The sequence below is a fragment of the Myxocyprinus asiaticus genome, chromosome 42 (genome assembly GCF_019703515.2).
Source record: "Myxocyprinus asiaticus isolate MX2 ecotype Aquarium Trade chromosome 42, UBuf_Myxa_2, whole genome shotgun sequence".
NCBI lineage: Eukaryota > Metazoa > Chordata > Actinopteri > Cypriniformes > Catostomidae > Myxocyprinus > Myxocyprinus asiaticus.
In genome coordinates, this window is record NC_059385.1 from 8,347,121 (window position 1) to 8,359,567 (window position 12,447).

The window sequence follows — 12,447 nt, forward strand, 5'->3', positions numbered from 1 at the left end:
CCTGTGAAAGTTAACTAATACTTAACTGCCAGCTTTCATGTGCATCCATCCCCCCCAAAATCGACTTTGTGTCTTAGATTCCAATCGTGAACCGATTCCAAATTTCTAATCTGGTATGTGCATTTCTGCCCATTTTCAACAATGGCAGGAAAGAGATGGTAAGGAGGATTTGGAAAACATTGTCTTATAATTATGGGAAAACAGGTTGTTGGCTTCCATTTGAAAAGTGGCTTATCCAGCCATTGTGAGAGAAACACATTGATTTCAAATCTGAACTTCCTCTTGGCCACTTAAAACAACCAGAATAAACATTTCATCTTAGAATCTAGACAATTGTTGGATTGCATGTTCCAAAGGACTACATAACATTTCCCTGTTCTCACATGTACAGTGGCCCAAAGAATTTAATTAAAACCACCAATTGGACAGACAATTAACCAAGCTTAATGTGTGAATATCATTACAAAATATGAAACCAAGTGGCATTTATTTTAAGGAAAGATATTTCACAAAAAGAAGTTTGTTAGATTTTGAATGGTACAATATGAAACAATAGATAGACTGTTTAATATTAAGGCAAAAAATATTTGGACACTGTCTGATTGTTATTGGGATATGTACATAATCAGTGTTATCAGCTACACTGGAAGTTACTCTGCTTGAACATACCTGTGCGACTGAGTGAAACTGACTTAAAATATCCATTAAAATAATCTTTGGACCAGTTTTGACTACTGATTTCAAAAGTGGCCAAGAAACATTGACCACTTCATTTGAGATTCTGTAGGCTAATCTGTACATGTTAAAACACTCCCTGTTTCATAAGTATAGCCACAATACTTAAACAATATGAGTGTTAACATGATTTACACTTTAAACGTAACACTTTAAAACCTAAAACACTAATATGACCGTACAAATTACAATTTAAGCAACTTTTCAGCTCAAATAATACACAAGTTTTACCAAAGATGTAATGTAAGTGCTTTTATAAAATTATAAGCTACACATTTCTGCCTTTAAACCCTCCAAAAATTGGCTTCATTCACTTCCATTGTAAGTGCCTCACTGTAACCTTTTTAAAGAAAAGGAGGGACAAGTCTAAATAATTTTTGGTGGTAATCAGCATTACGCCACAAATGATGGTTATAGAGCTTAAAGGGATAGATCACCCAAAAATGAAAATTCTCTCATTATTTACTCACCCTCATGATATCCCAGGTGTGTATGACTTTCTTTCTTACACAAGAACACATTTGAAGAAAAATAGAAAAATGGCTTAGCTCAGTAGGTCCTTAAAATGCAAATGAATGGCAATTTCTCTTTTGAAGGTCCAAAAATCACAGACAATCAGCATAAACATCATCCATACGACTCCAGCGGTTATTGTCTTCTAAAGCGATATGATTGCTTTTGGTGCAAAAAATATATATAAGTACTTTTATTAACTCTAAATCATGCTTCCGTTCTGCAGTGGTATGCACGTGAGACGTAATCGCAATGGCATTTGAAACACGTGAGTGACGCACGTGCGTCACAGCCGGAAGAGCAGCGCTGTTTTCAAATGAGGTGGAGGAATGCTGTACAGTAGCTTAGTTGGTTTTGGTTTAGATCTGTATTGATCTGTTTCTTTACTCACAATGGTGCGTTTGTGAGCTTATCCTGGATGTCTCAACCGAGTGGAGAACGTGAGATTACCTCTGTATCTTGGCAACATGAATACGTCACACGAGAGAGTAAAAAAGTACTTATATATTTTTTTTTTTTTGCACCAAAAGCAATCGTATCGCTTTAGAAGACATTAATTTAACAGCAGGAGTCGTATGGATGAAGTTTTTACTGCCTGTCTGTGATTTTTGGAGCTTCAAAATAGAAATTGCCATTCACTTGCACTTTAAAGACCTACTGAGCTAAGAAATTTTTCAGTTTTTCTTCAAATGTGTTCTGGTAAAGAAAGAAAGTCATACACGCCTGAGATATCATGAGGGTGAGTAAATAATGAGAGAATTTTCATTTTTGGGTGAACTAACCCTTTAACTTGTATTGAACCCAGAATGTTCCTTTAAAGTTAACAAATGTGATTTTTTTTTTCTTTAGCTGCATGTGTCTAATTCCAGGCTTTTCGAAGGAGAGGGTTTTTCCTCGTCTCACAGAGTGCTGTTTCAGTTCCCAGCTCCCCCCTTATTAATCCTCTAATGAGGTTTCTTTCCTTCAACTTCCAATAACCTTTCCTCCATGTGAACTTCTCCATCCAGAGATTCTTATCATGCTTGAACTGCCAATAACCTCTGATTTCTTTATGACTTCAATACAGAGAAGAGGGCAAATGCACAAGTCACACGTCTAACCCGAGGACAGCATTTTAGAGCGCACAAACGGACATTTGTCTGTCTTATATCCTCCGATATCCTGGACTTTGATTGTGGAAAGAGGGGGTTTGGAGGCAGCCCAGAAAGCTACTTACAATTTCACTACAGACCACTACACAAAAGTAATGTCCTTCCAGGAAGACAAAGGACTCAGGTCAGCAAGGTTCAGCAGGTTGAGATGGAGAGTTGAAGTTGCATTGTGTATTTCCTGCATTAAGCACAGTCTCGTGGGTCAATGTTTAACTCAACTTCATCACCATCCACAGCAGTTGGTTTAGAAAACACTCATTCACAGGTGCTTAACTACATCTTAGTGCTTATCTGGCATAATGACTCTCACCGGCTGGTGTCAAAATTGTTCTTTGACAAGGAAATAATTGTGTAAGAAGCTGCAAAAATTGCTGTTACAGTTAGGCACTTACAATGAAAGTGAATGGGGCCTGTTCACTGTTTCAAAAGTATAGCTACAAGACATAAACATAATGAATCCAATATGAAAAGGGTTGTTGAGACATTATATATTTTATCACCAAACATGGAAATAGTCCAATTTTCTGTTTTACAGCCTTTTTTACGCTATCACCCAAAACTCCTATTTCATGATCAATGTATGTGAAACTCTTCAGAGTTTCAAAGTATATAAACCTTGTAAAAATGTAAATAATAAATTAAATTATCTTTAAAGTTGATTTTCCTTAAAAATTAATGGTTTTATAATTAATAAGCATCTAGATTTCACCTGGGTCTTTTTCGATCCACATATGCATTTAAAGGGATAGTTCACCCAAAAATGAAAACTCTCTCATTATTTACTCACCCTCCTGGCATCCCAGATGTGTATGACTTTCTTTCTTCTGCAGAACACAAATTAAGATTTTTAGAAGAATATTTCAGCTCTCTTGGTCCTCACAATGCACGTGAATGGGTGCCAAAAATTTTAAGCTCCAAAATCCACATAAAAGGAGCATAAAAGTAACCCATATGACTCCAGTGGTTAAATCCATGTGTTCAGACACAATATGTTAGGTGTGGGTGAGAAACAAATCAATATTTAAGTCAGTTTTTACCATAAATACTCCTCCCTGCCCAGTAGGGGGCGATAGGCACAAAGAATGTGAATCACCAAAAACAGAAGAAGGAGAAAGTGAAAGTGAAGTAGAGATTGACTGAGCAGTGACGAGAATTTATAGTAAAAAAAGGACTTAAATACTGACCTGTTTCTGATCCACACCTATCATATCGCTTCAGAAGATATGGATTTAACCACCAGTCGTCTGGAGTACTTTTATGTTGCCCTTATGTGGATTTTGGAGCTTCAAATTTTTGGCACCCATTGCATGGCCCTACAGAGCTGAGAAATTCTTCTAAAAACCTTTGTTTGTGTTCAGCAGATGAAAGAAAGCCATACACATCTGGGATGGAATGAGGGTGTGTAAATGATGAGAGAATTTTCATTTTTTGGTGAACTAACCCTTTAAGGTATGACCCACGGTTAAAGGGGTTTTTAGGCACTTTGTTTTTTGTTGTGCATAACAACACCCTTTAACAGTGATAAAATCTCTTTAACGCACAGCCTCGAGTGGTGTATTGCTTTAATCAGTGCTGCATGCTTAAGGTATTCTTTGTTTTTCTTTATTGTTAGACCCACTCCTCTGATCGATGCTTGAAAAGGTGAGCTTCTTGAAGTCTGTGCCAGTGCCTCAGGGGTTGTGACATTTGCCTCCCTCTGACATCTCCAGCTCAACTCACTGTGGTTGATCTGCAGTTGCCCTGCAGCTGTGACCCCACCTCTCTTCCATTTCCCGGTAACCCCTTTTTCAAAGGCCACCAGAAACGTGAAACGTGACAGCTGGCAGAAGAACTTTTCTTTTCATTGAGAGCACTCACTGAGCCCTGTTGTTGATCACGGGCAACTGGTAATGTGTTGACCTCTTGCCACTGAACATAAAAGAGCTTTAAAAAGATTCACAGTTAACTTATATTAGGAGTTAACATTTCATGGGTTAATGGAACAATGAATGAGCTGATATTCCAAGTTCAATGCTGTAACCAATGTGGCCTTCTGACCTCTGATAATATGAGGTTTTGTATTACAGTATATGAGAAAACTTAGATTTGATCTGATGCAGGCTACTAGTTCTTGTTTAAGTTCCTACTTTCACTAATTCAAATTGTCATTTCCTAATTTTCATGGAAGAAATTTTTGTATTTTAAAATGAATGCAGTTTTTAACAAGATATTGCATTGTCATTGTATTTTAAGGTTAACTGAAAACTGAGCATTTCATTATTTGAATTATATTTTTGTATTACATATATATTCAGTAATAAATGAATAAAATCTTAAATAATTAATATATATATATATATAATTAATATTATGCAGTGTATTAAACATTAAAAACAAATTTGTGGTTACAGATTTTTAAGATTTTTTGCAACACTACAGTAAAGTTGTGTTGGTTAACATTAGTTAATAGTTAACTAAAATGGTCAATATCTTGGTTTGTGATATTTTCTACATATACTAATACATTTTAAATATTAAAATTGTATATGTTTACATTGGTTAAGGCATTATAAATAAACAATTAATAATAGCACTGTATATTTATAAATTAACATTAACCAAGGATATAAAATGGTATAAAATATGACTGTTGATTGTTAAAGCATTAAACCTTATTGTAAAGTGCTAATAAAACCTGATGTTTTTCTTTGAATATATTCTACACATGAGCAGCTCAAAGCCAACTTTATGGGTCATGGACTTTCAGTGCAAACATTTCAAACCACTCTTAAATGTGAAAGGGCGCTTTAGTGTCAAGCACTCTCACTGAGATTAGAACTATTGGTTCTAAGGCCAAAGGTCAGCAAATGGCCCCTGTACCCAATGCATTTGAACAGGATATTGTGGAGAATTCCCTGGACTTACCCATGAAACCTTTGGATTACACTTCAGATAAATGCTAAGAGAGCTGGGAGATGATATGGGGGGCAAGGGGCAGCTTTTTCTTATGTTCTAGGATTTAGTTCATTTAAGAATAAAGACAATAAGTTCTCAGTGCATTATCTATGTATAATATGGCATGTGTATTAAGTGTGTTGTTTTTTATTTAACCTTATCAAATCTGCTTTCTGTCTTGATGTTACATCTGTTACGTGAACTCACATGTGGGTGCCTCTGGTAGGGCTGGATGGTCTCATGATTAGATTTGCCTGACCTCTAACCTGTAAATGTAAAGTAGAGCAGTCATATGTAACCTGAGAGAGCTGTGTTTATTTAGGCTACTGCACAAGAAACCGTTTTCAAATTCCTTGCATTATTGTTGTATATATGCACACACTTTAAAACATCACATCCCACACAACATATTTACACAGAAAAATTTGAACAAGGCTACAAAAAACCTCATTCAGTGTCATGTTGTTAGTAAAATGACACCTGAAATAAAACTGTTGATGAAGACACTCCTGTTTAAAACATGCTCTCATTTGTATCACTGGTTCAGTGTTCAGCGTTTCCCACAACTGAGAATATGATACATTTAAAAAGAATGAATATGAATAGTAACTCTCAGATACACAATTATTCATAGCTTGCTATAAATAGTAAATAAGAAGTGATTAAAAAAAAGAAAAAGTCGTACAAACATTCTGACCTTCTCTGTTGACTTCTATGGTGTCCTCTTGGCCCCTTTCACAGAGCTTATGCAACTATCTATTGACTGAAAATATGAAAATATTACAAAAGTGCCATCTGCTGGCAGCGTTCAGGTTTCACATGTGAACCTGGATACTGCACACTGACCCTGACAGATGTAATGTGGTATCTATCTATCTATCTATCTGTCTGTTTGTTTATTTACTTATTTATTTATTTATTACTGGTGATTGAGACAAAGATGGTATGTTCATGGATTGTCACCTCACTTTCAATGAAACCGTGTCCACAGCAAACAGAGATAACAACAACCCTTTTTGGGGGGGGGGGGTTGTTGTTATCTCTGTGTATGTATATATATAATTGTGCTCAAAAGTTTGCATACCCTGGCAGAAATTGTGAAATTTTAGCATTGATTTTGAAAATATGACTGATCATGTCTTTTATTTAAGGATAGTGATCATATGAAGCCATTTATTATCACATAGTTGTTTGGATCCTTTTTAAATTATAATGATAACAGAAATCACCCAAATGGCCCTGATCAAAAGTTTACATACCCTTGAATGTTTGGCCTTGTTACAGACACACAAGGTGACACACACAGGTTTAAATGGCAATTAAAGGTTAATTTCCCACACCTGTGGCTTTTTAAATTGCAATTAGTGTCTGTGTATAAATAGTCAATGAGTTTGTTAGCTCTCACGTGGATGCACTGAGCAGGCTAGATACTGAGCCATGGGGAGCAGAAAAGAACTGTCAAAAGACCTGCGTATCAAGGTAATGGAACTTTATAAAGATTTTACAAAGCCTTGAAAATGCCAGTCAGTACTGTTCAATCACTTATTAAGAAGTGGAAAATTCGGGCATCTCTTGATACCAAGCCAAGTTCAGGTAGACCAAGAAAGATTTCAGCCACAACTGCCAGAAGAATTGTTCGGGATACAAAGAAAAACCCACAGGTAACCTCAGGAGAAATACAGGCTGCTCTGGAAAAAGACAGTGTGGTTGTTTCAAGGAGCACAATACGACGATACTTGAACAAAAATGAGCTGCATGGTCGAGTTGACAGAAAGAAGCCTTTACTGCGCCAATGCCACAAAAAAGCCCAGTTACAATATGGCTGACAACACCTTGACACGCCTCACAGCTTCTGGCACACTGTAATTTGGAGTGACGAGATCAAAACAGAGCTTTATGGTCACAACCATAAGCGCTATGTTTAGAGAGGGGTCAACAAGGCCTATAGTGAAAAGAATACCATCCCCACTGTGAAGCATGGTGGTGGCTCACTGATGTTTTGGGGGTGTGCGAGCTCTAAAGGCACGGGGAATCTTGTGAAAATTGATGGCAAGATGAATGCAGCATGTTATCAGAAAATACCGGCAGACAATTTGCATTCTTCTGCACGAAAGCTGCGCATGGGATGCTCTTGGACTTTCCAGCATGACAGTGACCCTAAGCACAAGGCCAAGTTGATCCTCCAGTGGTTACAGCAGAAAAAGGTGAAGGTTCTGGAGTGGCCATCACAGTCTCCTGACCTTAGTATCATCGAGCCACTCTGGGGAGATCTCAAACGTGCGGTTCATGCAAGACAACCAAAGACTTTGCATGACCTGGAGGCATTTTGCCAAGACGAATGGGCAGCTATACCACCTGCAAGAATTTGGGGCCTCATATACAACTATTACAAAAGACTGCACGCTGTCATTGATGCTAAAGGGGGCAATACACAGTATTAAGAACTAAGGGTATGCAGACTTTTGAACAGGGGTCATTTCATTTTTTTCTTTGTTGCCATGTATTGTTTTATGATTGTGCCATTCTGTTATAACCTACAGTTGAATATGAATCCCATAAGAAATAAAAGAAATGTGTTTGCCTGCTCACTCATGTTTTCTTTAAAAATGGTACATACAGGTGCATCTCAATAAATTAGAATGTCATGGAAAAGTTCATTTATTTCAGTAATTCAACTCAAATTGTTAAACTCGTGTATTAAATAAATTCAATGCACGCAGACTGAAGTAGTTTAAGTCTTTGGTTCTTTTAATTGTGATGATTTTGGCTCACATTTAACAAAAACCCACCAATTCACTATCTCAAAAAATTTGAATATTTTGACATGCCAATCAGCTAATCAACTCAAAACAGCTGCAAAGTTTTCCTGAGCCTTCAAAATGGTCTCTCAGTTTGGTTCACTAGGCTACACAATCATGGGGAAGACTGCTGATCTGACAGTTGTCCAGAAGACAATCATTGACACCCTTCACAAGGAGGGTAAGCCACAAACATTCATTGCCAAAGAAGCTGGCTGTTCACAGAGTGCTGTATCCAAGCATGTTAACAGAAAGTTGAGTGGAAGGAAAAAGTGTTGAAGAAAAAGATGCACAACCAACCGAGAGAACCGCAGCCTTATGATTGTCCAGCAAAATCGATTCAAGAATTTGGGTGAACTTCACAAGGAATGGACTGAGGCTGGGGTCAAGGCATCAAGAGCCACCACAAACAGAAGTGTCAAGGAATTTGGCTACAGTTGTCGTATTCCACTCCTGAACCACAGACAACGTCAGAGGCGTCTCACCTGGGCTAAGGAGAAGAAGAACTGGACTGTTGCCCAGTGGTCCAAAGTCCTCTTTTCAGATGAGAGCAAGTTTTGTATTTCATTTGGAAACCAAGGTCCTAGAGTCTGGAGGAAGGGTGGAGAAGCTCATAGCCCAAGTTGCTTGAAGTCCAGTGTTAAGTTTCCACAGTCTGTGATGATTTGGGGTGCAATGTCATCTGCTGGTGTTGGTCCATTGTGTTTTTTGAAAACCAAAGTCACTGCACCCGTTTACCAAGAAATTTTGGAGCACTTCATGCTTCCTTCTGCTGACCAGCTTTTTAAAGATGCTGATTTCATTTTCCAGCAGGATTTGGCACCTGCCCACACTGCCAAAAGCACCAACAGTTGGTTAAATGACCATGGTGTTGGTGTGCTTGACTGGCCAGCAAACTCACCAGACCTGAACCCCATAGAGAATCTATGGGGTATTGTCAAGAGGAAAATGAGAAACAAGAGACCAAAAAATGCAGATGAGCTGAAGGCCACTGTCAAAGAAACCTGGGCTTCCATACCACCACAGCAGTGCCACAAACTGATCACCTCCATGCCACGCCGAATTGAGGCAGTAATTAAAGCAAAAGGAGCCCCTACCAAGTATTGAGTACATATACAGTAAATGAACATACTTTCCAGAAGGCCAACAATTCACTAAAAATGTTTTTTTTATTGGTGGGTTTTTGTTAAATGTGAGCCAAAATCATCACAATTAAAAGAACCAAAGACTTAAACTACTTCAGTCTGTGTGCACTGAATTTATTTAATACACGAGTTTCACAATTTGAGTTGAATTACTGAAATAAATGAACTTTTCCATGACATTCTAATTTATTGAGATGCACCTGTATATTACCAATTCTCCAAGGGTATGCAAACTTTTGAGCACAACTGTATATATATATATTAAAAATAACCACATCATCTTCAAAACACTTTCTTTGAAATACATCACCTTTTCCTCTCTCTTTCTCTATTGTGTGTGTGGTTGTACCTCTCAGATAAATGTCCTGAGGTTGAGAATAAATCTTGTGTGAAAATGTATTTCAGATGTTTTTACATTACAATTCAGTATATTCTAAGAAAAAGTTATTCTTTTAAAACTATAGCACAACCCCCACCACCTCTACCAAACTGTTTTAAATGGGCTGACAAAACTCTTTTATATCATTCCAGGGTCAGAAATTAACGGGGTCTCATGGATTTTTTTTTTTTTTTTTGTGTGTGTTTTATATGTGACATATAATATTATATTCTAGGCATAAGTATGCATAGTATTGCTTAAAATATAAGATATAATTTCTAAATAAATGTATTGCATTGAAGTATTTAAAATATATTTTATATGATTAGAAAACATATGACCTCATAAATATAAACAAAAGTCCAAAAAAAAATAAAAAAAATAAAACACAGGGGGCAATTAATTTCTGATACTATATCATGCCAGTATTTAATTGGTGAACATCTATATGTCTATTTCATATTAATCAAAAAGAAACAATAAGGATGAATATAAAAATGAACAAGCCAGACTGCCCACCACCAAAACATAAACAGTCAGCTGGGTTTTTGTTTTTTTCATTTTCTGCACTGATTTTGAGGGAAAATTCCATCTGGCCTGGTCATAATTTTGTTGTCACTCACAATAGAAACAGAAAAAAATCATTATTGTGACTGTTAACTTTCATTTTCGTTTCACTGATGTTACAGAACTCAAAGTCAGATGACTTTATCCTATTTGTGTGTGTGTGTGTGGTTGGGGTGGTGGGGGGGGGGGGGCAGGTTTAAGTGGTTTATGAGGACATTTTTTTAGGTTACAAACTGGTAATTACAAGGGTATTATGCTATAAATGTGGTTTATGAGGACATTTCTAGTGTCCCCATGATTCAAATTGCTTAAAAAAACATGCTAAACTATGTTTTTTTTTAAATGTAAAAAGAAAGTTAGGTTTAGGGTTAGGGTTAGGGTTTATGTGGTTTATGTGGTTTATGAGGACATTTTTTTTAGGTTACAAACTGGTAATTACAAGGGTATTATGCTATAAATGTGGTTTATGAGGACATTTCTAGTGTCCCCATGATTCAAATTGCTTAAAAAAACATGCTAAACTATGTTTTTTTTTAAATGTAAAAAGAAAGTTAGGTTTAGGGTTAGGGTTAGGGTTTATGTGGTTTATGTGGTTTATGAGGACATTTTTTTTAGGTTACAAACTGGTAATTACAAGGGTATTATGCTATAAATGTGGTTTATGAGGACATTTCTAGTGTCCCCATGATTCAAATTGCTTAAAAAAACATGCTAAACTATGTTTTTTTTTTTTTTTATATAAAAAGAAAGTTAGGTTTAGGGTTAGGGTTAGGGGATAGACTATAGTTCGTACAGTATAAAAATCATTATGTCTATGGAGAGTCCTCATAAGGATAACTGCACCAACATGTATGTGTGTGTGTGTGTGTGTGTGTGTGTTGTGTGCTCGCAGGTGTTATATAACCATATGCATGTGTCTATGTGGTTGCAGGGCCGTTCCCCCCAAAATGTATTGATAGACAAATATGTTTCACTTGAATTTAAACATTTTGCATTTAAACATTTGGTGATCGTGACTAAGCTGATTGCACTGTTGGCTGATTTTAGAGGGGGTTGGGTCATTTTTGCTGGTCAGGTTTTGAGACCAACTTAAACCGGCTAAGACCAGACAACCATAGGCTTGTTTTAGCTGTGTTGTTTTTGTTGTTTTGTTTTTAGTATGGACAAGCACCTTTGTGTGTGTATTGTTTTGTTTGTTGTATGTGTCTTTATAGGCTATGTAAGAGAGTGTGTGTATTGTTTTGTTTGCGCATGTTTTATGTTGTGTGTGTTTACTTCATCGACTGTGACGTATGCGCTTGTGTATGTGAGGGTGTGTGTGATCCAGACCCAGCTAATGGATGTCAGATGTGTCTGTGTTGCTCTTGTTCGTTATGGCGCCGTTGCAGCACGGATGAGATTTTTTAACCTCTCACGTCTGAAACTCTTTTAACTCCTATCTGCTCCGTGTTTTACCCGCAAATCTGAGTCCATCTCGCCTGGATCGGAACCGGCCATGACCGTAGAGCAGAATGTCCTGCAGCAGCACTCTCAGAAGGTAACGCACGCTCACTGCCTGAACACACAGACCCAGTTCGGTCCTGTTCGGCTGGACTCGGTTCGGTCGGTGTCGTGAGGAGGTTTTCGGGCGCGTTATAAGTTTCTGTAGGTCAGTTTGATTGTTGCGGCCTTGTGTTAGCATCACATTAGCCGCGTCACACGTTTCGGTGTTTGTTTTTCTATAAATTATTCTTTATTAGTTTTTAGTTCACGAAAGAGTTTTAAAGGGTTAGGATCACAAACAGTGTAAAATAAAACGGCACGCGCTCGTAAAGCTAAACTAAAGCTGCGAGTGCGACTAAAACTGTCGCGTGTGTGCTAACAGAGCTACTAAACTTCCCTTGCAAAACACACTGAAATTATCACTCAGTTATCACTCATATCTTACGGAAATCTCAGTAAATCCTCAGCAAAGTCTCTGTTTGAGTGGTAATAAGTATTATGGTTACTCGTGGTGAGTTTTTGTTCGGTTTAGTGGGTTTGTTTATGTTTTGACACTCCGCAGCTTTATTATTGTTAAGTATTCACGCTGTTGTGCCATTTTGTTCGTAAACATTAGGGTTTTCTTGTTATTCGTGCCGCATATTTGTGTTATTGAGTGTTTGCACTTCACTTTCATGGTGGTGTGTGTCGTTTATGTTTCTGTAAACATCAGGCTTTTCTTGGTAGTATGTGTCACACTTGTG

The 12,447-nt window shown here is 37.2% G+C and overlaps 1 protein-coding gene across 3 annotated transcripts in view; it reads left to right on the forward strand.

Moving 5' to 3' along the window:
* The first annotated feature begins 11,395 nt into the window (after positions 1–11,395).
* usp25 (ubiquitin specific peptidase 25) overlaps positions 11,396–12,447 on the forward strand; it is a 37,937-nt gene continuing 36,885 nt past the window's right edge. The window contains exon 1 of one of the 3 annotated variants that reach the window (XM_051684784.1): positions 11,396–11,759. In XM_051684784.1, the coding sequence (XP_051540744.1) occupies positions 11,718–11,759 (42 nt within the window). In that variant the 5' untranslated portion in view covers positions 11,396–11,717. The remainder of the gene's footprint in view (positions 11,760–12,447) is intronic. The other 2 variants (XM_051684783.1, XM_051684785.1) reach the window with 2 other exon arrangements.